Source organism: Xiphophorus couchianus, chromosome 9, assembly GCF_001444195.1.
Source record: "Xiphophorus couchianus chromosome 9, X_couchianus-1.0, whole genome shotgun sequence".
Classification (NCBI taxonomy): domain Eukaryota; kingdom Metazoa; phylum Chordata; class Actinopteri; order Cyprinodontiformes; family Poeciliidae; genus Xiphophorus; species Xiphophorus couchianus.
The window spans coordinates 771,291-798,359 of NC_040236.1; the positions used below are offsets into that span (position 1 = coordinate 771,291).

At 41.4% G+C, this 27,069-nt stretch overlaps 2 protein-coding genes and 1 long non-coding RNA gene across 8 annotated transcripts in view; 2 read left to right on the forward strand and 1 right to left on the reverse strand.

The window, feature by feature from the left end:
- The window catches only part of arhgap39 (Rho GTPase activating protein 39), a 103,527-nt gene extending 92,691 nt beyond the window's left edge, over positions 1-10,836 (forward strand). For all 3 annotated transcript variants that reach the window (XM_028026746.1, XM_028026747.1, XM_028026748.1), the window contains 2 exons: positions 77-246; positions 6,515-10,836. In XM_028026746.1, the coding sequence (XP_027882547.1) occupies positions 77-246; positions 6,515-6,709 (365 nt within the window). In that variant the 3' untranslated portion in view covers positions 6,710-10,836. The remainder of the gene's footprint in view (positions 1-76; positions 247-6,514) is intronic.
- A 198-nt stretch (positions 10,837-11,034) lies between these two features.
- Positions 11,035-25,231, reverse strand: lrrc41 (leucine rich repeat containing 41). Of its 4 annotated transcripts, none has more exons than XM_028026763.1 (11): positions 24,935-25,231; positions 24,480-24,566; positions 18,783-18,810; positions 17,920-17,978; positions 17,052-17,835; positions 15,499-15,735; positions 15,105-15,269; positions 13,969-14,067; positions 13,683-13,808; positions 12,330-12,402; positions 11,035-11,657 (listed from the first exon to the last, which is right to left on the reverse strand). In XM_028026763.1, the coding sequence occupies exons 2-11, from the start codon at positions 24,507-24,509 to the stop codon at positions 11,438-11,440; spliced, it is 1,821 nt and encodes a 606-aa protein (XP_027882564.1). In that variant the 5' UTR covers positions 24,510-24,566; positions 24,935-25,231; the 3' UTR covers positions 11,035-11,437. The 4 variants fall into 4 exon arrangements, with proteins under 4 accessions (XP_027882564.1, XP_027882563.1, XP_027882562.1 ...); XM_028026762.1 differs by having other exon boundaries at positions 18,726-18,810; XM_028026761.1 differs by lacking the exon at positions 18,783-18,810.
- LOC114150400 (uncharacterized) lies at positions 21,553-24,153 on the forward strand. Its single transcript, XR_003596742.1, has 2 exons — positions 21,553-22,401; positions 22,605-24,153. It is a non-coding gene; the product is annotated as an uncharacterized LOC114150400 (long non-coding RNA).
- Positions 25,232-27,069: the final 1,838 nt, after the last annotated feature.

The window sequence follows — 27,069 nt, forward strand, 5'->3', positions numbered from 1 at the left end:
GATCTGGGGATCTGAAGATCAGGGTATTGTTTAAATGTTCTAACCTGTTGCTCTGTGTTGTCGGGTTCAATCCCAGCTTCTCTGTTGAAACTCTGGTACCGGGAACTGGAAGAGCCGCTGATCCCTCACGAGTTCTACGAGGAGTGCATTAGTAGCTATGACAACCCAGAGGCTGCTGTCAATGTGGTTTTGGGCCTGCCACACATCAACAAGCTGGTACTCTGCTACCTCATTCGCTTCCTACAGGTAACAGACTCACTCACAGTGCCATGAAGATGTGCTGTTGTATCAATCACCTGATCATTTTCTGATTCAGTTGGAGCTGGAATATTTCAACCATTTCACACTAAGGCAATTGATGAACAACTGGTTCCTTTTACTTTTACTCATATACAGTATATAATGGTGCATGGTAATAAATTCATCCCAGCTGTACCTGATTAAGGGAGTTCTTGTCTTCCTCTCGAAAATTATTTTTGCAAAGTCACAACATCTATATTCAGTATAACCTGTTATCAAAAACTTATCTCCAACAATGTCTAGAGCAATCCTATTTCTCCAGGAGTAAGGAATGGTGTTGTCCAGTTATTCTGCCACATTTTTTTTCTTTTTTAAAGGCAGACAAACATGCTGAAACTCCTCATACCTCAGCAGACTTAAAGGGATCCATGATTAGTTGTAACATCCATCCATCCATCCATCTTCTTCCGCTTATCCGGGGTCGGGTCGCGGGGGTAGCAGCTTCAGAAGGGAGGAGCAGACTTCCCTTTCCCCGGCCACTTCTTCCAGCTCTTCCAGGGGAATCCCAAGGCGTTCCCAGGCCAGCCGAGAGACGTAGTCCCTCCAGCGTGTCCTGGGTCTTCCCCGGGGCCTTCAGGGAGGCGTCCAGGAGGCATCCTGAACTGATGCCCGAGCCACATCAACTGGCTCCTCTCGATGTGAAGGAGCAGTGGCTCTACTCTGAGTCCCTCCCGGATGACTGAGCTTCTCACCCTATCTCTAAGGGAGAGCCCAGACACCCTACGGAGAAAACCCATTTCGACCGCTTGTATCCGCGATCTCGTTTTTCGGTCATGACCCAAAGCTCATGACCATAGATGAGGGTGGGAACGTAGATCGACCGGTAAATCGAGAGCTTCGCTTTTTGGCTCAGCTCTCTCTTCACCACGATGGACCGGTACAGCTCCCGGTTGACGGCAGACACTGCGCCAATCCGCCTGTCGATCTCCCGCTCCCTTCTTCCCTCATTCGTGAACAAGATCCCGAGATACTTGAACTCTTCCACTTGGGGCAGGACATCCCCCCTGACCCGGAGAAGGCACTCTACCCTTTTCCGGCTCAAGACCATGGCCTCGGATTTGGAGGCACTGATCCTCATCCCGGCCGCTTCACACTCGGCTGCGAACCGCTCCAGCGAGAGCTGCAGATCACGACCTGATGAAGCCAGAAGGACCACATTGTCTGCAAAAAGCAGCGATGAGATCCTAAGGCCACCAAATCGGATCCCCTCAACACCTTGGCTGCGCCTAGAAATTCTGTCCATGATAGTGATGAACAGAATCGGTGACAAAGGGCAGCCCTGGCGGAGTCCAACTCTCACCGGAAACGAGCCCGACTTACTGCCGGCAATGCAGGCCAGACTCTGACACCGGTCATACAGGGACCTGACAGCCCGTATCAAAGGGCCCGGCACACCATACTCCCGGAGAACCCTCCACAGGGCTCCAAGAGTGACACGGTCGAATGCCTTCTCCAAGTCCACAAAACACATGTAGACTGGTTGGGCGAACTACCATGCACCCTCCAGAACCCTGCTGAGGGTGTAGAGCTGGTCCAGTGTTCCATGACCAGGACGAAAACCACACTGCTCTTCCTGAATCCGAGGTTTGACTATCCGACGGACCCTCCTCTCCAGGACCCCTGAATAGACCTTGCCAGGGAGGCTTAAGAGTGTCCTCCTCTATAATTGGAGCACAACCTCCGGTCCCCCTTTTTGAACAGGGGGACCACCACCCCAGTCTGCCAATCCAGGGGAACTGCCCCCGATGTCCATGCGATATTGCAGAGTCGCGTCAGCCAACACAACCCTACAACATCCAGAGCCTTAAGGAACTCCGGGCGGATCTCATCCACCCCCGGGGCCCTGCCACCGAGGAGCTTTTTAACCACCTCGGCGACCTCGTCCCCAGAGATTGGAGAGCCCAACCCAGAGTCCCCAGGCTCAGCTTCCTCAATGGAAGGCATGTTGGTGGGATTGAGGAGGTCTTCGAAGTATTCTGCCCACCGGCCCACAACATCCCGAGTTGAGGTCAGCAGCACACCATCCCCACTATAAACAGTGTTGGTGCCGTACTGCTTCCCCCAACCCCGAGATGCCAGATGGTGGACCAGAATCGCCTCGAAGCCGTATGGAAGTCTTTCTCCATGGCCTCTCCAAACTCCTCCCACGCCCGAGTTTTTGCCTCAGCAACCACCTGAACCGCATGCCGCTTTGCCCGCAAGTACCCATCAGCTGCTTCCGGGGTCCCACAGGCCAAAAAGGCCCGATAGGACTCCTTCTTCAGCCTGACGGCATCCCTCACCGAAGGTGTCCACCAACGGGTTCGAGGGTTGCCGCCGTGACAGGCACCGACAACCTTGCGGCCACAGCTCCGATCAGCTGCCTCGACAATGGAGGCACGGAACACAGTCCACTCAGACCCCATGTTCCCCACCTCCCCCGGGACATGTTTGAAGTTTTGCCAGAGATGGGAGTTAAAGTCCCGTCTCACAGGGGATTCTGCCAGACGTTCACAGCAGACCCTCACAACACGTTTGGGCCTGCCAGGTCTGACCGGCTTCCTACCCCACCACTGGAGCCAACTCACCACCAGGTAGTGGTCAGTGGACAGCTCCGCACCTCTCTTCACCCGAGTGTCCAAGACATACGGCCGCAGATCCGATGAAATGATGACAAAGTCGATCATCGAACTGCGGCCTAGGGTGTCCTGGTGCCAAGTGCACATATGGACACCCTTATGCCTAAACATGGTGTTCGTTATGGACAATCCATGACGAGCACAGAAGTCCAACAACAGAACACCACTCGAGTTCAGATCAGGGGTCGCTGTTCCTCCCAACCACGCCCCTCCAGGTCTCACTGTCATTGCCCATGTGAGCGTTGAAGTCCCCCAGCAGAACAAGGGAGTCCCCAGGAGGAGCACTCTCCAGTACCCCCTCTAAGGACTCCAAAAAGGGTGGGTAATCTGAACGGTCGTTCAGCCCGTAAGCACAAACAACAGTCAGGACCCGTCCCCCCCACTTGTAGGCGGAGGGAGGCTACCCTCTCGTTCACCGGGGTAAACCCCAATGTACAGGCGCTGAGATGGGGAGCAACAAGTATGCCCACTCCTGCCTGACGCCTCTCACCTTGGGCCACTCCAGAGTGGCCTCTCCTTGGGCTGCCACCTTATTGTGGTGGAGGGGTTTGAGTGCCCCAATGATCCTAGGAGCTATGCCTTCTGGGGCTTCATGCCCCTGGTAGGGTCACCCAAGGCAGACAGGTCCTAGGTGAGGGACCAGACAAAGCGCAGCCCGAAGACCCCAATGATGAACGGCACCATTGGACTTCGTGTTCCCTCGCCCGGACGCGGGTCACCGGGGCCCCACTCTGGAGCCAGGCCTGGAGGAGGGGCACGATGGCGAGTGCCTTGTGGCCGGGCTTTTACCCATGGAGCGGAAACATGGGCCCCCCCTCCCATGGGCCCACCACCCGTGAGAGGGGCCAAAGGGGTCGGGTGCATTGTGTGATGGGTGGCGGCCAAGGGAGGGCACCCTGGCGGTCCGATCCTTGGTTGCAGAAGCTGGCTCTTGGGATTTCTTGAGTTGTAACAATAGACTTTATTTGAGAAATATTTATTTTATATGTAAAAACAATACCGTAACAATACTGTAGGTTGTTTTGTTTTTAGGCATTTTAATAAAATATTGTCACACGAACGTCGCCATGTTGTTCACGCTGCAATGAATTCAGGTAAATGATGTTTATAGGTCCAATTGTGCTAGCTCTGTCCAGCCAAACAGGCTTAACGTTATTAAGCCTTTTCAATTTGAACCGGAGCACATCGAAATCGATCAGAATGTAGAAATCAAAAGAGGTGATGAAGATGACAAGGACCAAATGGATGAAGAGGACAGAGTTGGCCGTAGGAGCTGGTGTTTTGCTGCTGCTGCTACTGCTGCTACCTTCAGCATTGTAAATGAAACAATGAATGACACGTACCTCTGGTCAGACTGTGATCTGGTAAGTACTTCTATAGCTCTGTGTCTGGTCCACTAACAGCTGTTTAGCTCAGTCCTCCCTAGCTCATTCACCTGGGGAAGAGTGCCATGTGTCCAGACAACAGCATCAACACTGTAAATCCCTGCAGTCCACTGGCTGTAAAATGTATCTTTTGGTGATTGTGACATCTATAAAGAAAGACTATGTAACTATCATTTAACACTAAAACATGCAAGAGAGGCTTTCTTTGCAGATGTCATAAACAAAAACATTAATAATGCTCGAGCTTTATTTGCAACAGTTGACAGAATCACAAACCCTCCTGTGACGTTACCACCTGAATTCCAATGTATTGCCGCCTGCAACAAGTTTTCTAGCTTCTTTTCAGAACAAATTCAAAAAATCAGAGGATTAATCTGTACATCCACTATAAAGTCAGTACCAATGCTGTGCCCAAACAAAACAAATACAGGAAAAATGACCCAATTCCAACTACTTAATTATAAAACCCTACAGGAAATTATAAGTCAACTAAGCTGTCTGGATGTTTCCTGCTGTCTGGATGTTTTACCCACACATTTCTTTAAGAAAGTCCTGCCTGTTATTGCTACTGATCTGGTCCAAATAGTAAACTCATTGCTCTCATCTGGCGTTTTCCCCCAGGCTTTGAAAACAGCAGTAATCAAACCACTGATAAAAAAGAACAATCTGGACAAATCACTACTTTAGAACTACAGGCCGATCTCCAACCTCCCATTCATCAGCAAAGTTATTGAAAAAGCTGTGTAAACATTTAAATAGCTTCCTAACAATAACCAACCGCTTTGACTCCTTCCAGTCTGGTTTTCGTGCTCACCACAGCACAGAGACCGCCCTCGTGAAAGTGTTCAATGACATCCATATAAATGCGGACTGTGGGAGAACCACAGTGCTGGTTCTGTTGGACCTCAGTGCAGCTTTTGACACTGTTGACCATGACATATTACTGAATCGACTGGAGAGTTGGGTCGGGCTCTCCGGTCCAGTGCTAAACTGGTTTGAATCCTACATAAAGAACAGGGATTTCTTTGTTTCAATTATAAACTTCTCATCAAAGAGGTCAAAGGTCACATGTGGGGTACCCCAAGGTTCAATCCTAGGACCCCTTTTATTCAATATTTATATGCTCCCACTAGCTCAGGTTATAACAGGACATAATATTAGCTACCATAACTATGCAGATGACACACAGCTCTACATTACGATGTCACCAGGTGACTCAGAGCCCATCCAATCACTGAACAGATGTTTAGAACAGATAAATGTGTGGATGTGCCAAAACTTTCTCCAGCTGAACAGAAACAAAACTGAAGTTATTATTTTTGGACCTAAAGAGGAACGATCTAGAGTCAATGCACAGCTTCAGTTATTACAACTAAAAACCAGCGATCAGGCCCGAAACCTGGGAGTAGTGATGGACTCTGACCTGAACCTCCAGAGCCACATAAAGTCAGTTACAAAGTTGGCCTTCTATCACCTGAAGAACATTTCCAGGATTAAAGGACTAATGTCTCAGCAAGATCGCAAGATCTAGAGAAACTCATCCATGCCTTCATCTTCAGTCGTATTGATTATTGCAACAGCGTCTTCACAGGTCTGTCCAACAAATCAATCAAACAGCTGCAGCTGATCCAGAACGCTGCTGCTGGCGTTCTCACTAAAACCAGGAAGATAGAGCACATAACACCAGTTTTAAAGTCCCTCCACTGGCTCCCTGTAGCTCAAAGAATAGACTTTAAAATACTGTTGTTAGTTTACAAATCACTGAACGGCTCAGCACCACAATACATTAAAGATCTGCTGTTGTTGTATCAACCTTCCAGACCTCTCAGGTTCTGGTTCTGGTTCTGCTCTGCATCCCCAGAACCAGAACCAAACGAGGAGAAGAAACATTCAGTATCTATGCACCACAAATTTAGAACAAACTTCCAGAAAACTGTAAAACAGCTGAAACACTGACTTCCTTTAACTCTCGACTAAAACCCCACCTGTTTAGAATTGTATTTGAAATGTAATCAATTACAAATTTATTGATGGAACTTGACTTAATGTCATGTTTTGATTGTTGATTCTATGTTACATTGTGTTTCTGTGTTTGATATGATGTAAAGCACTTTGAAATGCCTTGCTGCTGAAATAAAATATACAAATAAAATTTGATTGATTGATTGATTGAAAAAACGCAAATGACACAAAATTGTGTTTTCTGTTTAGGTTTTTGCTCAACCTGCCAATGTAGCCATTACCAAGATGGATGTGAACAACCTGGCCATGGTCATGGCTCCTAACTGTCTACGTTGCCAGTCAGATGATCCCAGGGTGATCTTTGAGAACACCCGTAAGGAAATGTCCTTCATTCGGGTGCTCATCCAGCGACTAGACACCAGCTTCATGGATGGGATCTTATAGCGCCCCCTACAGCTGTTCAGTGACCTACAGCCTCTCCTGTGCTCCCTTTAACCTGCTCCCTGCACACTCCCGCAGCACATGGACACCATACATTCAAATCGTTGCTGCTGGTGAATACTTGGCAAGTTCATGTTTACTTTTGACGACAAAAACTGCCTTGATTTGAGTTTGGCTGCTTTACATTTTGAGTTGTATCAGCTGTTTCAATTTCTGTGGATTTGGTCCAGCTGTAATATTGCATATAAACCAACAATGTTTGGTTGGGGTTTGCTGAACCTAACAGTACTGTGTGTGCCTTCACATCCATTATTACACTATAAACATTCAGCTTGAAGATTTCTGCAGGGATCTCATCATTACATGGATTTCTCTTCCAGATCTGCAGACCTCTGGTTAATTGTAAGTTTTGTATGAAGTTATTTTCACTTTCTGTTGCCTGGCTTAAGTAGACATTCACTGTCAATTGCACACTTCCATACAAGTTTTACAAGTCTGCAGTAATGCCATCTCATTAGAGGAGTGTTCTTCAGTAAAGTTAAAGAACTAGTGCATGTTTATCAGACATTCCACTAATGTCTCACACTTCACGGGAGAAACAGCTTTATCGACATGGTTTGGCTCTATCTGTTTGTTATCGTTATGACTCCCACTAAACTTATTAGGAGCTAAGAACTCTGTAATGGAATACATTTCTTCATTTGTCCATTTGTGATCTTGCCTGAAGATGAACAGAAAATCAGGTAAAACCATGGTTTCATAGTCACAGAGGAGCATCATGCTGAAGAAGATGGAGCCCTGTTTTGATTACAGGGCGATGAAGTTTACTCTCCTCTGGGTTTGGAGAATTTTCATAATGATCCAAGGTTTATGAAGACAGGCTCTCCTCACCCTGCAGTTTTGCTGTTTAGGGGCAGCTTAAAGACCTGAGTGCAATTCCTTTAAATAGCATGAAGTGATTCAAAAGCTTGATTCCAGCAGGTATGGATGCTCTACACTCACAGGCCACTTTATTAGGTACACCTGTCCAACTGCTCATTAAAGCAATTGTCATATCAACCAATCACACATTAGCAACTCAATGCATTTAGGCATGTAGACATGTTCAACATGCAGATCGTTAAGTCACTTAATGTTCAAAGCCATGATAAGTGACTTTGAACGTGACATGGTTGTTGGTGCCAGACAGGCTGCTCTGAGTATGTCAGAAACCGCTGATCTACTGGGATTTTTACGCACAAACATTTCTAGGGTTTATAGAGAATGGACCGAAAAAGAGAAAATATCCAGTGAGCGGCAGTTCTGTGGGCCAAATGCCTTGTTGATGCCAGAGGTCAGAGGACAACATGCCAAACCTTGAGGCAGATGGGCTACAGCAGCAGAAGACCACACCAGGTGCCACTCCGTTCAGCTAAGAACAGGAAACTGAGGCTACAATTGGACACTAATTTTGTCTGTTGTCCAATTTTGTCCACCAAAATTGGACAATAGAAGATTGGAAAAACATTGTCTGGTCTGATATATGGTAGGGTCAGAATTTGGTGTCAACAAGATGAAAGCATGGATCTGTCCTGAATGTATCAACGGTTCAGGCTGGTGGTGGTGGTGCAATGGTCCTGGCACACTTTGGGCCTACTAGTACCATCTTCTGATGGCTACTTCCAGCGCCATGTCATAAAGCGTGAATCGTCTCAGACTGGTTTCTCGAACACGACAGAGTTCACTGAACTCAAATGGCCTCCATAGTCACCAGATCTCAATCCAACAGAGAACCTTTGGGATGTGATGGAATGGGAGATTCGCATCATGGATGTGCAGCTGACAAATCTGCAGCAACTGTGTGATGCTATCATGTCAACATGGACCAGACTCTCTGAGGAATGTTTCCAGTACCTTGTTGAATCTATGCCATGACGGATTAAGGCAGTTCTGGAGGGAAAGGGAGATCAAACCCGGTACTAGCAAAGTGTACCTAATAAAGTGGCCAGTGAGTGTATAATGATGTCTTTGATCTGTAACATTTGCACAGCATCGGATTTGCCATGAGTTTAATTTCCAGAGTTTTTAAAAAAATAATATTTGAATTGCTCCTCTCCCCAGACCAAGCCGCTGGTTGTGACTGATTAATTGGCCATGTGGTCTGACCAGCAGGACCAAGCAAAGAGCTCTGATCTGCCTATAGCTGAGCAGCTTCTAGTTTTGTCCTCCTGATTCAGTTAATCGTTGTTGTTACTAAGCAGACCAGGAAATTATGTCCTCAAATTTAGCAGAGCTATCATCATCGGTGAGACCTGCTGGAGCAAAAGCAGAATGTGTGGTGCCCTGGGTTTTTCTGCACGTTTTATAATAGACGGACAACGTTTGAATGGACTGTGTCTGTGGTTTCCCCCAAAACTGACCACTGAAGTCTTTCATTTCATCTGTGTGGTGCTGATCAAGTGCTAATGGCTTTCACTTTGACTCCATAACACATAGTTGTAGGATGCAAGTTGCTCTCACAGTCTTGTGTTCTACAGTGTTGGGTTATCAGAATGAAATCTTCACATCTATTGACTCTGCCAAAATGGACTTTGACCATCGATCAGCTCCCCAGAAGCTGTGAACTACAGATCCAGGGAGGATCAATGATATCACTGCCAGTAAACCCCTCCTTGAATGCTATTGGCTACTTTGGGACTTCACAGCTGCTTTAGCAGGAACTGAGACAACAGAGCCACTCAGCCCAGACAGGCCTTTCAGCTCACTAGTGATTAATCAGTGTGTGCATGTGTTCATTTGTCTTTGCTTAGAAGACATCTTATACATCCATTCAGTCTTTGAGTAAACAATGGTGTATTTGTTTGAAATATTTTCTATGTTTAACAGAGTTTGTTTTTAACTGATTCTTTTATAAATAATTTATTTATATTTATTTCAGATTTTTCTAATGCCTTTGACATGCTGTATTGTAGACTTACTGTAAGTGTGTATGTTGGGTATTGGGTGTGCGTGTGTGTGTGTAGGTCTGTGTAATTCTCAACATGCAGGATGCATACACATTGCCGTTGTTGGCCGACTATGAGCAAACACACAGTCGACTGATCATTAAGTCATCATTAAGCCGATGATTTAATGATCAGGCATATGATGAAACAGTCAAGCTATTTATCCCTTCAAACATTTACTTAAAGTGAGTCCCTGAAGACAAAAACAGTGTGCATTGTACTAGCCCAAGTAGTTTCTCAATTATAAAAATCCAGTTGTCTGTAATTTGCTATGTATAATCTTCCTTATATCAAGTTAACACTAAACTTGATGTAAAAAAATTTAAAACTGGCTACATGCCGTTCAACAATTCTCATTGCATAAATTACTGCACTAAATTTCTTATTGAAGGAGAGAATTTTAACGGCTACCTGAAATGAAAGGCCAGATGGTTGCAGCCATATTCACCCCTTAAGATTATTACTTCTGTTATCAGCTTTGTGTGTTTGGCACACAGCTTACTCATTCAGATACAGACTTTATATGTGACTCCATAGTGTGTAGGCTGTAACAATGGGTAGACACAGGGGCACTATCTCTGCTAAATGCTCTTCACATTGATTGAGGACTAAAGACCCAATCTAAATCCATGCCATGTCAGCCGTCCAGTAGTATGTAGATATCCACACTAAACAGTTTTGGATAAAACCTTCCTTTGGGTTTGTGCTGTGGACATTTCAGATGCTGTCTGTAATGTCAATGACACCCACATGACCAGAGGTGTGACTGTAATGCTGACTGACTTCTTCAAACAAGATGATCAGCTTGATTTATGTTTGGCCCATCAGGCTCCAATGTAATTTGTTATATTGCTAAACAATTCTGGGATATTTTTGTTGGTTTGGTAAGCCTGTTTTCTGTCTATGAAGACATTTTGCCTGTGGGAGCTTCAGAGATGGCTGAGCTGTTGTGATGTGGCAGTGTGAATGTTTGGTGTTTGTGTTTTTTTAATGCAGCAGATGGTCTGGTTGTAGACTAAACAACCAATTAGCATGTTCATAGGGTCACCCTTGTCCTAAGCTGAAATTTATTACAATGTGACAAAGAAAACAAGGTAAAATCATAATTGAAGCGATAGCTTTAAACACACGTAACCCCCCCCCCCCCCCCCCCACAAAAAAACAGCAGTCTTATTAATCCATATTTTGGATCCTTTTTTTCCTACTTGGTTTGTACTTACGATGAATTGGTAGTTGTGTCAATGCTTATTGTCTAACATGGCCATACCACCTTATTGTCAGTCTCCCAATTGTACGTTAATGTCCGCAGTCACACACAAGCACACACCATATCAGAGACATCTCTGGAGGTGTAATGTTTAATAAACATTCAAATGACAAACTGATATGGAATCATCTTTTTTCCTCCTTCAGCACTTGGATGCAAAAAAACAAATGAAATGATAGAAAATTATCTGCTGTTTATGGCTACTTTGGGTTCACAGGGGAACTGGTTCCCATCTCCCATGGTAAATGAGGGACAGGGTCCACTCGTCTCTCCACTGTCAAAGACAAATCAAACTAATTTCAAAGAATTTACGTAAGGTGTTCCCATTTTCTGTGTATAGTTTCAGGTCAGAGCCATCCAAAGCTTTGGATAAAGGAAATGGGTTAGCATCATTAGCATTAGCATCATTAGTTTTACATTGCTACTGATGCTAGATATAATTAATAACATTCAACAACATTTCATCCTCCAGATTTTCTTTTACATATTGCTGATGTGGTCCACCATTGTGTCTGTGGATTTCCATCCCTCAACGAGTAAAATGCTGGAGGATTGAAGCCTCTTCAGTGCCATGTTCCATGTCTCAGGGTCTCTGTCTCCTGGGTTCTTCCTCAGGTCAAGGGTCAGTCTGTGTGGAGGGGGATGAATCATCAGTCTCTTAGCAAACTCCAGCAGATCAGCAGGCTGAATGAAATTGGACCTGTTTAAGAAAAAGAGACACCATTCTGTAAAACAGTTAAAAGGCAGAAATACAGAACCAGTTGAAGGTCAATCAATGTCTGGTTTAATGTAACCAGTCTGTCAACCAGATAATGTCTGGTGGCTTTTGAAGTAAAAAAATAAATAAATAAACAAATTTAGAATTTATTGCTGTAACATTTTAAATCTTAAATATAATATTCATGAACAATACTTTTTAGAGCATAGCAGTTTGTGTATCGAGATTTAAGGGTACATGGAACCATGAATGCACCTTGGTTTGGGTTTTAGCTAGTTTAATATTTTAGAAATCTTTTCAAAGTTGGAGTGATTTAAATTTAAAATGTACATAAATTTTGAAAAATAAGTTGAGTAATCTTGCTTAAGTTAAATGTGTCTGGAGTAGATGTTCTCTGCTCTGTCATTTAGACCTCTATCCTTTATGATAGTTTTTGATGACAGCTTTTAGTAGCTAATCAAATGTTGCTTACTTCCTGCCACAGGAACAGCAGAGCTCTCTTCTCATTATGCTAGAAACATGCTACCAACACATAAGTGAAACATAATGTAAAACGTTTAAGATAGAGGTGACAAAAAGAGAGTAAAATCCACCGACTTTAAAAGAAGAAAATAAGCAGTTCTGTTTTAGGTCAGACTAGGTTTTAGGTCTCACCTGAGGTCTAGTTGCTTCAGTGAGCTCTGTGACTGGTCTGAGAACAGTTCTGCCAGCACACACACATTCTTAGCTGTTGACACAAGAAGGAAAAATGGATCATTTACTAGCAAGTTCAACAGCAACAATTAGCTGAATTAATAAATGCTGCTACTATTTCAGGGTTTCCCCCAGTGTATTATAGGCCTGGCAGCCCGCCATGCATTACTAGTCAAACCACCAGGCTAAACCTTTCTTGTTTATGTTTTTAGGAAAATAATAATAAAAAAACCCCCCAAAAAACCGCTTTTTTGTTTTTTTACAGTCAGATTGCAAGCGTCTCTATTGCTCTGAGCGTTTCACTGGCAGAGCAGATTTATTCCTAAAAGATATGTTTACAGAAGATAGGTTTATAGTTTATGCATAGGGGACCCTTTTGCTGCTAAAAGCATCAGCACAGCTTATGTGTTAAATTTAGTGAAATATGGGAGATGGGCCGGGGGTGGCCGGGGAGAGGGAAGTCTGGGCCTCCCTTCTGAAGCTGCTACCCCCGCGACCCGACCCCGGATAAGCGGAAGAAGATGGATGGATGGATGGATGGGAGATGGGGAGTAGTTTAATTGGCCAACCTAAAAAGCAATAAGTTATAATCGCAGTTTACTCATTTGTATGAACAAACGGAGCTCAAGCTCAAAGATTAAACTCATACCATCAGATTGTAGCTATGGTAACAAAACATCTAACTATAAATATTGTTCTTTGAACTTTTACAAAGTAAACTTACCAGCTCCTTTAAATCTTACATTTAAATGTTAAACCATTTAAAATTTTTTAAGTTATGTATGCTGAAACCATTAAATCAAATTTAGCAGCATTGATCATCTCAATAAACAAATGTTACGTTTATGCATCTGTGGTTTGTGTTAAAATATTAGCATTATGGGCCCCTGAAGCCCTGGGGGGCCTGATGGAGCTGCTGACTTAATTTGGATTAAACAGAAGTGAAAATATTTATAATATTCATTTTAATTGTATTTTTTGATTTGCTGTTTTTAAGATTACAAATAGCATTTCACTGGAGATGTTTTCCTGTAACATATAATTACCCAGTAATATTTTTACATTTTCTGTCTATTTTACATCTTTTAATACAAAGACACAGTGGACCGCCTCAACGCCCCGACCACTGGGCTTAGCAAGTTTTCTGGAGGAGACCCTGTATTTCATGTCAATATTTTCAAAATCATTCTTTTGTTTCCTTCTTTATCTTTTTGGTTAGAACATATTGGCAACGGCGCAAATAATTTCTGAAAATGTCATAACTACAAGTCTGAACTACATCCTACTTACAAAAAAATCATGAAGATTGCTTACCGAGCCGATTCTGTGCTAGACTCAGAGAGTGAAGTGAAGGCATCTTCAACGCAGCCACCAGCTCTACAAGACTTTTTTCTGGGTTGATACACCTCTCCAGAAGACGGCAGTCATTGAAGCTTAGCTCTAAGTGAAGGACAAGCAGGAGTAGGGTTTCTCTGGGATGAGATTCACATTTGATTGATTGCTCCTAGTTTATGCTGCATGTCAAGCAGGACACAGCCAGAAACTCCTCAGCAGACACTGAATGATGGAAGCCATTACTTCTGTTTTCTCTTTGGCTTACCTTCCAACATGCAGCCTCTCAGCAGTTTCAGGATGTCAGGCAGACAGTCACACAATTTTATATCCTCAAACGTCAGAGCTTTTAAACTGTGATTGGATTCTGAAAGGCGAACACAAATGATATGAGAACAAACTGCTTTATTGGCATTACAGCAATCAAACCCTTACAATTGTTTGATTGCTGTATTGCTTGATTGCACCTTTTTGCACATTCTCTGGTACTTTGATAATATATCTTTGAGGATGAGCTCTATGTCTTTGACACTGCATGGCCTCCTTACCATCACCCTAATTTTTAGTTCCCTGCACAAATCCATCAGTCAGGACTCTGGCTGGGTCACTCCAAACATTGACATTTCTCTAGAGAAACGTGGGTATGATTAAAAGATTACTTTAAACCTAATTCTAATTTTGGTCTTAACTGTACAAAAAGCAGGAGGAAGCAGTAAACATACATAAAAGGATTTATAAACAATCAATGGAAAAACAAGATACAATTTCACACTGATAATAAAGAAAAGACAACTGGTTTTTTTGTTATTTTCTGGATGGTATTAAATATTGTTGACCTGGCAAGATGATACTGGGAGCAAGTCAACCAGCTAATCAACCCAAACTAGCTTAAAAAAGGAGTTAAATAATGATAACTTGTGAAACCAATGAGATTATACCATGAGGACTATCCCTGAGTGAAGATGTGGAAGATCTTTCAGAAAGAACTCCACGTCTTGGCACATTTGCCACTGAAACCATCAGGTCTGTATCAGATCTGTTGCTCTATTCCAAATTAAAGTCAGCAAAAAACACTTCACATAATAAGGTTCTACTCCTCAACTGCTGTGGCAGTCCAAACAATCTTTAGATTATCAATCCTATAATGTTAATGTTACATAATCTTATGTTACATTTTATTTGCATCATATTTATACGGATCATTGTATGCATGTTCACTACCCTACTTGTTTCTGAGAGAATGGGCAGGGTGTGGGTCTTCATGATTTTTCAATAAAAATAAGAATCTTTACCCACAAACCATGACAAATGTCCTAATCAGTGATATGCAACCGGCTTCTTTCCATTTCCAATCCCAATCAACAGCAACAAGCAGAGCATCTCCAGCAAGTAAAGTGTCCTTACCTGAGAGAGTGCTGAGGAGTTGGCTTTGACTGCAGCCAGTGGGTAGTCTCATCCCTGCTATATGAAGTGAGGCGAGATGTGGGCTCCGTCTAAGCACTGACGTCAAGAAGTGTAGATCTGTTTGGAGCTGAATTATTTTCACGGTTAACTTCTCCAGAAGAAGTTCTGCAGAAAATAAGTTGGGAAGAACCAAGATTAGGCTCATCCCTAAATAAATCATTAAACTGGAAAAGGTTCTACTTTTTAGCAAAAAGATCTATTAAGTATTTTTAGGTGTCATTTAGGATAAAACAAGAACCACTGCTCCACATATGCATGAAATTTAAAGCATTAAAAGAGCCTCCCTGCTCAACATTTAGCAGGAGCCACACATTTTGAATTGTGCTTACTGCACCTGATGTGTTGGGCTCAGCAGTCCCAGCATGGTCCAGATTAAACTGCAGTCCCCATATTGCCGTCTGAAACTCGACACATAGGGACGTCAGCCTGGGGCTTGCATTCAGCAGGGTCTTCATGAGTCCAACATGAGGCAGGAGGCCAAGGCTGAGCTGGATGAGGCTGCTGCAGCCGCTGTCAGAAAGCTGCTGCAGCGCTCCAGCAAACTCCAACACATCCAACTCCCTGAAGATGGCTGCACAACACAAACATTTCACCTACTGTTTATTCTCTGGTGGAGAGGCAGAATAAAGATTCTCATTTCCATCAAAGGTCACAGGTTAAATATAATTTGCTTCAGCTTGAAACATCTAAAGATTTTTGAGTTTTTATTCAATAAACGTATCATCAATGTAAACTAGAAAATATCGGTTTGGTTTAAATAGGTCACTGACATAAGGAAGAATTGTTTCCATCAAGGTGGTTATTTGGTTTTATGGTCAAGTGGTTCATATCAGAAGAGTGAAATCATCATCTGCCACTAAAGGGACGGGGAGGGAATCATTTCTTTCCCATTAAATCCTTGTTTGATTTTCTGGAATAGAACCAAACTGATTTAAGGACAGTAAATATCACATTAAATGCTGGGACACACAACATCTTCCATACAGTCATTATTAGTTAACAATGAAGCAAGGCTGAAAAAGAGATCCATGAAGTACATCCCATGATTTAACAGGTTGTAAAAACCCTGAAGCAGCCAAACTAACTCATCAGCCCTCAACAGTGATGTTACAACCAATGAGGGTGAGGTATGGAGGTTACTCTTCTGTGGTGGTCCCAGGGCCAGAAGCCTGATACACCCTGGACAGGTCGCCGGTCCTTCACAGGTCAACACAGACACAACGCACAATTTACTTAAAGTTGTGTATTTGGACTGTGGGAAGAAGCTGGGAACCCAGAGAAAACCTATCACTGCTACCAACAAACTGCATGCAGAAACACCCCGAGGCCAGGATTCAAACCCAGGATCTTCCTGCTACAAGGCAACAGCCCCACCAAAAACCTGGCAATGTAGGTGCAAGTTTCCTGCAGTTTTCCTGAAGAGAAGACACTTCCTCTTGAACACCAACTGAGCCAATCCACACTCGTTCAGTATGTTTCCAGTTGTCCTACTAAGAACTTAACAAGCAAACTGAGGCCTTTAAAGTTTGACACAGCTCTCGGATTTTTTCTGAGCACATCTGACATTTAGTTGAATTTCCTATGTGGAAAGATTGGCAAAACAACTCAGTTGAGGTAACTGTCATAAATGTTTTTGACTTATGAAAGCGAACTGCCCAACTGAACTGTGGAAACAGCAACAATGGAACCAGTTTGTCACACACAGCTTCTCTCTTTCAGTTGTTTTTCTTTAGGAAATAATGAGAGAGTAAAATATGATGTATTTGTACACCTCAAACAGAACAGGAAGAAATATTTTGCCTTTACATTGTTTCTGTGAATTTAGCACAAAGAGCAGAAGGTTTTGTAACAGCCCCAGCTATATTGGCAGATTTCAGGTAAACTTACATTTGCTGTGAAGACTTAATGACTGAAGGCAAAAAAACGTGGGCAAGGAAAAACTCAGGACCTTGAGAGAATCAGGACCACAGGTTCTGATCTCCAAATGGGTAATCTGTCCAAATGTGCATGCTCCTGCTGAGGGACCATCACAAGGACTAAAAGTATGACAGAGAATCTGAGGGTCCAAAGTAAAGTTCGGTACACCAAATGGGCCTTCCTCCTTCTCCACAGACTCAGAATATAACTTGACTCGTTTGCAGGGAATGACATCATCACTCTGATTGCCTGAAGCTGTGGATTCAACATCTGGACTGGAGCTGGCTGGTGAGGTTTGTAAAACATGAGGGAAGGAGAACAGTTTTTTCAGCTCCATGTTGACGTACTGTGACCCACGTCCATGCAGGAGCCATGCAAGGTCCAGGGCAGAATCTATACTAACAACGAGGTTTGTAGTGATCCCATGGTCTAGCAGGCGATGCAGGACATACAGCACAGCTTGTGTTTTCCTCACTGTTAACAGTAAGTGACTGACCTGAATAGTTCTTATATGCTTTTCTAACAGCACTAGAAGAGGTTGCTGATTGGTCGTTAAAGCTTGCAGAGCCTGATGCATACATGGAATGAGTATAAAATGATGAATACTTTTGGCTGCAGAACTCAAGAATGAATTGGATTTTAAATTTGTGCTGTTTTTTAACACATAGTTGTTGCTCAGTCCGTAGAAAACACTTGTGAAAAGCCTCAACATGACTTCATGCTTAGCTTCTGCTTCTGTCCTGAAGTCCAATGCCTGAAAAGTAACAAAAGACAGGAAGTACATCTGGTGAGATCCACATTTACAACGTTGAAATTTGCAAGAGGGTGGCACACTTACATGGCTCAGACCAACCAGGTCCCGGAGGATTTCTACCCATCCAGAATACGTGGATAACCCTGAATTAGGAAACATATAATCAGTTTAAATGTGAGAATGAACCATATTAGAATATTAATAACATAATAGTAATTAGGCATCCTGTGATAAGGGGAAGCTAAGCAATAATGTCTGAAAATCCCAACTGATAATGTTACTTTTGCTTTTCAAACTATTTTTTCGAGGTTAGGTCTATGAGAGCAGAAATATGTTGTTTTATGTTTCAGTCTATGACTAAAGACAACCATGGCAATGTACTGCTTAGTAATTGGTGTGTGAAGTTATTAAGTAAGTTCAGGGCCGGCCCAAGCCTCCATGGGGCCCTAAGCAAAATTTGGTTTTGGGGCCCTCAGTTTCTGCTAATAATGTGGACTGGCTGCAATCAGCAGTCAGATTATTAGATCAGGGCTGTTGTAAACAAATATTTTAGTAACCAAGTACTCTATCAATTATTCAAGTAATCAGATAAAAAAAAATTATAAAATATTGGTAAATCTAACATAACAGAAGTGTTACTATCAGATTTAAATATCAGTCAAATTTTTCATATTTGAGCATCCCTAACAGTTACTTTTCTGTAGTTTAGAAAACTAACCTGTAACAGCTCACTTTCTAAGTCAACCAGAGGAAAATTTATACAAAAATCTGAAATTATATTCAATTTAATAATAAAGAGGCAGGCTCACAAATATGCTTATAAAAATGTGTATACTCCAGCTTTTAGTTTATGTATTCATCTTTAGTCAGTTTAATAGATGAACTCTCACCTTGCCCAGACATTTCTAGCTTTTGTGTCCATGCTAGCGACAGAATGCGACACCTACCAGCTGCATGTCCACTGTGAGAGACAATCTAAAAAATAAAACCCAGAAATCACAATGTATGATTTTTTAAATAATTTATTTGCGTTACTGCTGAAAATAAGTATTTGAACACCTGTGAAAATGAATGATAATATTTAGTACTGTAGCCTTTGTTCGCAATGACAGAGGTCAATCATTTCCTGTAGTTTTTCACCAGGTTTTCACTGCAGCAGGGATGCCGGCCCGTTCCTCCACACAGATCTTCTCTAGATCAGCCAGGTTTCTGAGCTGTCGCTGAGAAACACGGAGTTTGAGCTCCTCGAAAAATTTTCTATCGGGTTTAGGTCTGGACACTGGCGAGGCCACTCCGGAACCTTGACATGCTTCTTATGGAGCCACTTCTTGGTTATCCTTGCTGTGTGTCATTGTCATGTTGGAAGACACAGCCACTGCCCATCTTCAATGCCCTAACTGAGGGCAAGGTGGTTGTTCCCCAAAATCTCACAATACATGGCCCCAGTCATCCTCTACTTTCTAAGGATCATTGATGCGCCATGAGGTGAGATCTTGCATGGAGCTCCACTCCGAGGGAGATTGACAGTCATGTTTTGCTTCTTCCATTTTCTAATAATTGCTCCAACAATTAATATTTTTTCACCAAGCTGCTTGGCAATTGTCCTGTAGCCCTGCCCAGCCTTGTGGAGGTCTACAATTTTGTCTCTGGTGTCTTTGGTCTTAGCCATGTTAGTAGTTGGAGTCTTACTGATGATGTGGGGTGGACATGAGTCTTTATGCAGCTAACAGCTTCTAATTTAGAACAACAAGTGGAGTGGAGGTGGACTATTTCGAGGTTGACTGATAGGTCTTTCAATGCCTGAAATTTTGCTGATTGGCAGGTGTTCAAATATTTATTTGCAGCAGTAACATACAAATAAATCATATTTTTTAAAAATCATACATTGCAATTTCCAGATTTCATTTTTTAGATTATGTCTCTCACATTGGACAAGCACCTAAGAATGAAAATTTCAAACCCCTCCATGATTTCTAAGTGGGAGAACTTGCAAAGTCGCAGGGTGTTCAAATTCTTACTTTCCTCACTGTATGTGCCGCCACGATGCACTCCGCCACCCATTTGTTGAGACCGGGATGACATGAAAATTATTTTCCGGTACGTCCGTAAAGCTACAGTTACGTTAGGCATCAACTACAGCGCAGCCGCCCGTGTTCTGTCAGATCATCATACGTTTAGCACAAACTGATGGCTATATCAGTTTTTTATATTTCCCTGCTGGGATGAATAAAGTAATTCTATTCTATTCTATATCTATCAGACAAGTATACACAAACATAGAATCATGACGTACTGTAGATCATCATACACTTTGCTATTAACAGCTGTATGACATCCTGACTTAGCGGTTAAGTAGGTTAATGAGTTTTACATGGGCATGCGTTGTAGCTGACTGCAGCTGCAGCTAGACCCTGTTAAATAAGTTTGAAACCACGACAATGCATGTATATCTATCTAGTCATCATTGAAAACAATTTAATGACTTATTTTCGTCACAACTTGTCGCGTATGAACTGACAGCTCCTCTGACGGTCGGACTTCTTAATGCACAGGCATGCGTACTAACTGTATGTATGCTATTCTGACAGCGTTTGCTAATCTGATAGAACACCTGCAGTGTTCAGTCTATGCGTTCACCTGTATAAATACACCTGCAGCGTTCTTCCCTGCTGTTTGCTCTGACCACACAGCAGCTCCAGGAGGAGAAAGGCTGTCGTACTCCAGGCATCGCGCCAGTCAATTTAAGGATACCTACTGATCCCCCGAAAACGACAAAAACCCGGACATTATCATCAATTAATAAAATGTCCCTAGACTGAACTTGAAAATTGGATGTTATGCTGCTAGTACTTAGCAACAACTAATAGGGAGACGTGACAGCGTCGCCCAACAAAGTAATGAACAGGTGTTACAGAAAAATCCATCAATTTCTGTGACTGCAGGGGGCAACAAGGTGCGAATACTGGGTAAATACTGAGACAGCTGGGATTCAGTTATTACAACTAAAAACCAGCGATCAGGCCCGAAACCTGGGAGTAGTGATGGACTCTGACCTGAATCTCCAGAGCCACATAAAGTCAGTTACAAAGTTGGCCTTCTATCACCTGAAGAACATTTCCAGGATTAAAGGACTAATGTCTCAGCAAGATCTAGAGAAACTCATCCATGCGTTCATCTTCAGTCGTATTGATTATTGCAACAGCGTCTTCACAGGTCTGTCCAACAAATCAATCAAACAGCTGCAGCTGATCCAGAACGCTGCTGCTGGCGTTCTCACTAAAACCAGGAAGATAGAGCACATAACACCAGTTTTAAAGTCCCTCCACTGGCTCCCTGTAGCTCAAAGAATAGACTTTAAAATTCTGTTGTTAGTTTATAAATCACTGAACGGCTCAGCACCACAATACATTAAAGATCTGCTGTTGTTGTATCAACCTTCCAGACCTCTCAGGTTCTGGTTCTGGTTCTGCTCTGCATCCCCAGAACCAGAACCAAACGAGGAGAAGCAGCTTTCAGCATCTATGCACCACAAATTTGGAACAAACTTCCAGAAAACTGTAAAACAGCTGAAACACTGACTTCTTTTAAATCTCGACTAAAAACCCACCTGTTTAGGATTGTATTTGAAATGTAATCAATTACAAATTTATTGATGGAACTTGACTTAATGTCATGTTTTGATTGTTGATTCTATGTTACATTGTGTTTCTGTGTTTGATATGATGTAAAGCACTTTGAAATGCCTTGCTGCTGAAATAAAATCTACAAATAAAATTTGATTGATTGATTGATTGATTGTAAGATTCATGGCTCCTATATTACCATCGCATTGACGGAGAAAATATAATGTATTACTTTGTATTTGAGGCGGAACACTGACCATCGCATTGAATCCCTATGTGCTGTCGTTAAAATATGTAAACCAACTGTGGCCATTTAATAAATTGGTAAGCTATTAAGAAATGGATCACACTGGTCACAGATTATTCTGGCCAGAATAATCCGTGACCTTACTGTACAGGTCAGTAAATAATGTCAGAGTTTAAAACAACTATTTTTCAGAGTCCTACCACTTCATCACTACAATCTGGGTGTATTTATAATAATATTTAATCCTCAAATAGCTAAAATCACACTGGTCACAGATTATTCTGGCCAGAATAATCGCGCTATCGCCCCCTGCGGTCACAAAAAATGATGGGTCACAGATTTTGCTGCAACAACGGCCGGAACACAGTGCGCTAAATGATAAAACATAATTTAATGAAGTTTTGAGGCAGATACATTTTCCTCAAGGAATTTAAATAATTGCGGTACGTGAATCATTCGAGGAATCGCTTCAGCCCTAGATTAGATTATTCGCACACCTCCTATAAACTTGTTGCATCTCTGTCACAGTGCTGTTTACATTATATCCTATATGAACGAATCATATAGGATACATTTATTGGCCAGTCAATGTATCTGCACCAATTTTCTGAATTTTGAGAGATTGGTGGTCGGCTGATACTTACACATGAAGCCAATCTTATCCCAAATCTTATTTACCTCAGCAAAGATTTAAAAGTAAATCACCCACTATCCTCTTCTGCTCTTTCGTCAGAGGTTTGACTGACAAATTGGCCACCAGCTTATGTCTTCACTTCTGCTTTAACAATAGTCACCCCACTGTTGCCAGCTCAGTGACTTTCTTGTAATATTTAACGACATATCCAAGAAAAAAAATGCTATCAACCAAAATCTGAATTGTCAGGTAAGGCTTTTTAAAGATCCCCAATTGACGATCACCAAGAAAACTGCAATCGATGTACCCGTACTTAACATGGAATACATACACACATATTTATGACATACTTTGATTGAATTCATTTCTCTTAGGTGTGATTCCAGTAGCTAAAAATTACATTTACACCAGGTGAGTCTTTCTCGTCTAAGAATGGGGACCGGTACTGGCCTGATTGTGTGCCGTCAAATAATTTTGGCAGTGCTCCTGGAGAAGCTTCTCATAATTTATAAGTACATGTAAAATTAATATTTGCTTTAGATACATCATGATCAGCAGCAAACAATACATTTCCAATGTAATAGAAAATTTCATTTTTATCCTTATTTTATCTTTGATGGAACTGATGATACTTATTACCATTTATTTACTGATTATATCTGCTGTGTTTTGCAATTTCTGCAACATGTGTTTTTCCATTAAAGAAGTTTCCAGATAATGTTTAGATGCTTCAACAGCTGTGATAGTATAAGAGACCTGAAGACATCTTGGGTTAAATGCTTGATCTGGCAATTGTCTTAAAGGACTGACATGTGCAGAATGTAGTTTGTATCCTGCATCCATGAGTAACTGACAAAGAAAAATGAGAAGTTTGTCCTGAAATTATTATCGGCTCTCTTTCCTGCCATAAAATCGTCCCATCCAAGAGGTGAGGGATGGTTCATGAGGTGGGGGTTAGGATTGTCTCTGTGGTCCATCTGGCAATAGAGATAAGATCAGACTTTGGGTGGGTCTTTGCCTTGCTGTGACTATATAACGATGTGATGTGTGTTGTTCAGGGCTCTTCTCCTGACTGCACTCAGTGAGACGGGTCTTCGAACACTTTTGCCTTCGAATAAAGAAACTTAAAGACAAAGATCAATCTTTCTCTACTTTTTGAAACAGATTCTCATTCCTTAATAATACAATTCTATAACACCAACTACAGCTTAGAGTAGCTCATTGATATATTGCCATATAGCCTGATGTAAAAACATTTTTCTAGATAATGTCAAACATTGAGAAGTTTTAATTATTGTCATCAATGTTATCAAACACACCGTTTTGAAACCATGAGGGCCAACCACGAGAATGAACTCAGCTTCACACAAAAACAAAGACACTAGCATCAATATTTGGCTTTTGAACCAGACTGTACACGGTCGCTATGACGCTAATTTTCCATAAGCAGCTTCACAAATCTTTTTGGTAAACATTACATTATCAAGAGACCTGTAAACATACCTTGATCTTGGCTTTTTTTCTCTTCTTCCTCTTTATTTTCTTTGTCCCTGAATAATAAGTCTTATTTTGTGACAGTGTTTAGCTAACTTATCTTGGAGATTTGGATGTGCACTGCACATTGAAGAGAGCTCATATTACCGGTGAAGCAGGACCTACTGCGGCCACCAGGGTGCCCCAAGAACAATTTATTTTTGATTTTTTCCCCGAATAAACAATGATTTCTACGTGATCAAATTATTTATTGTAAAAAAAATCCTAACTTTACAATGAAATTCTATGTTTGTTACTATAATCACATAGAAATTATTACTTAAAAGAAATCAGTTACACTTAGGGGGTCCCCTATTGTCCCTGGGGCCCTAAGCAGCCACTTAGTTTGCTTATGCCTTGGGCCAATTCTGACTAAGTTGCTTTATTTGTAGATGTTACGCTGACTTTGCTTTTATTTTCAGTGAAAGTACTTCTAGTCCAGTGCTTCTTGTATTTTTCTTCTTGCCCTCTATTTGATTGTGGCAGATGTTATGTATTATGATCAATATTGGTAATTTGCTCTGGATTTATGCTCTACTTTGACTTCTCTTGTGATCGATAATGAATACTGAACAAGAACTACAGACAGCAGAAACAGAGTCCATACCTCTCTTATTGAGGGCTGGCTGGACCTCATCCAGTTGACATGCTGTCAGATGAGGCAGTAGATCCTTAAGGAGCGGTGTTGGGAGGTCTAGATTTTAACAGATATCACATCAGATCACACATTACGCCATTCTAAAAGACTAACATTTGTCTGTACCTATGGATGAGGGCTGCAACATAAATTATGAATACACAGTTGAAACCAGATGACTACATACAGCAAATACAACTTCTCCAACATGGCGGTTTGCTGTGTGAGCTATAGACACAATTTAGAAGTTTTATTCTTAAAATCAGACACGATTCCTCTTCTTTTCACAAATAGAGTGAAAGTTTCACAAATTACAAACCATTTTCTAAATAACAGCTCATAAGTTCAGAATAATGACCTAATCTGCTGGACGTGATGCTAACTTTTTCAGAGGTTTAACTCAGTTTAGTAGCTCTTTGTCTTACCAAGAACAGCTTCGGTTCCCAACGCGGTAAAATGTGTCCTGATGGCCTGAAAACAATGTTTTTGTAAACTGGTATCTGCTGACTTCCTCAGCTTTATCTTTCCTCTTGTGCCTGCCATCGATAATGATTAGCGCCAAACATCCAGGACCTCCATCACATTACTGTCTTCCAGGCTTCGTCTGCTGGTGCTGTAGAAAGGGAGAAAGGTGCATCAGTGGCTCGCTCTTACGACATAATAAAGAGTGGACCCCGTATTGGCTGCTGGGGCGCAGGAAATACGGCGGCCATCTTGAAGCGGTGGTCTTCTTCTTCTTCTTTTCTATTATGGCGGATCACAAGCAACTTTAAGGTGCATACCGCCACCTACTGTACATGAGTGTGTAGCAGCATTACTTCATATCTATTAAATTCTACTTTTTAATTTTGTATTCTTAAGATAAATAAACAATGCTTTCCTTAATTTGTGAATATCTGTTATGTTTCCTTCATTTCCTAATATACCTTTAAGATTCCATTCATGCCCTATATTTCTAACTATTCTCTTTAATTCTTGCCTTTCGAGTTCATATGACTTACAGTTCATCAATATGTGTTCTACATTTTCTTTCTCTCCACATCTCTCACATTTATCATTATTTTTCCTCCCTATTGTATAAAGCATGTCATTTATGTAGGTATGACCTACTCTTAATCTACTAATTATTATTTCTTCTCTTCTGTTTCTTTCATTAATGCTTCGAATTCGAACTGACTTTTGTACTTCATATAATCTTCTTCCTTTCTTATCTTCATTCCACATTTTTTGCCATTTCTCCATTTCTTTACTTTTAATAAGTGATTTCCCTTCCCCTTTCCCAAAAGGAATTGAAATTGTTATTTCCCCCTCTAAAGCCCTTTTAGCTAATTTATCTGCCTTTTCATTGCCTTTTACTCCTTCATGTGCTGGCACCCAACAAAACCAAACATCAATGCCACCCCTATATAATCTAAATAAAATATGATGAATTTCTAATACTAAATCTTTTCTATCGTTTCCTTCTCCCTTAATACTTTCTACTACAGCTTTGGAATCTGTGCACACCACCACCCTGTCTGGTCAGACCTCCTCAACCCATTGCAAGCTTAATATAACTGCCACCATTTCTGCTGTAAAAACCGACAAATGATCTGATATTCTTTTAGAAAAAAAAATTTTAAACTCTGATATATATATTCCTATTCCCACATATCCTTTTAAATTCTTAGAACCATCTGTATAAATTTTAAGATAATTGTTATATGTATTTCTTAAATAAATATCAGTCTTGATCCCTATTTCATTTAAATTCCAATCATTTTTCATTGTATTAATTTCCAAATCTACATTAACCTCTGGTATTAACCATGGAGGAATAACGCTAATTGGATTAAAATGAGCTGTTTCCTTGTCCTCTAATCTATACATTTTAATCCATTTCCTAACCATCCATCCAAATCCATTACTTTGGAACTTCAAATATTCCCAACAATTCTGCAAAATAATTGAATTCACATTATCATCTTTATTACTTTTAATTTTCATCCAATATGCTAAAGCTAATTTAATTCTCCTCATTTCCAGTGGAGTTTCCCCAGTTTCAATTAAAAGAGCATTAATAGGTGTTGTTTTTACTGCTCCTGTACATATACGTAAAGCCCTACACTGTAATCTTTCTATTTTTTGTAATGATGTTTTAGCTGCTGCTCCATATATTGTACTGCCATAATCTATCATTGATCTCATGAGAGCCCTGTATATGCTTAATAATGACTGTCTATCTGCACCCCAATTATTTCCAGCCACAGCCTTTAATAGATTAATAACATTTTTACACTTGGTTTCTAAGTTATCTAAATGAGTTTTCCATGAATAAGAACTATCCAACCATAAACCTAGATATTTATATTCTGTTACTCTTTCTAACGTTTGTCCATATAATGTTATTGTTTCTATATTAATATTTCTCTGTGACAACCATATAAGAAGACTTGCTTGCTGATAATTTAAAACCCCATTCATAAGACCATTTTTCTACTTTACTAATTGCTTTTTTAATATTTCCTACCACATATTTAATATTTTTCCCCTTCATCCATATGACCCCATCATCTGCATA

Bases quoted from the DNA above. Each gene is read 5' to 3' on its own strand.
- lrrc41 (XM_028026761.1), bottom strand. From the start codon at position 25,052: ATGGCAGGCACAAGAGGAAAGATAAAGCTGAGGAAGTCAGCAGATACC. The intron at 17,979-24,479 runs GTATGGACTCTG...TTCCTAATTCAG, and splicing joins GCCAGCCCTCAATAAGAGAG to GGTTATCCACGTATTCTGGA. The intron at 15,736-17,051 runs GTAAGTTTACCT...TGTGTTGTGCAG, and splicing joins ATTAAGTCTTCACAGCAAAT to CCATCTTCAGGGAGTTGGAT.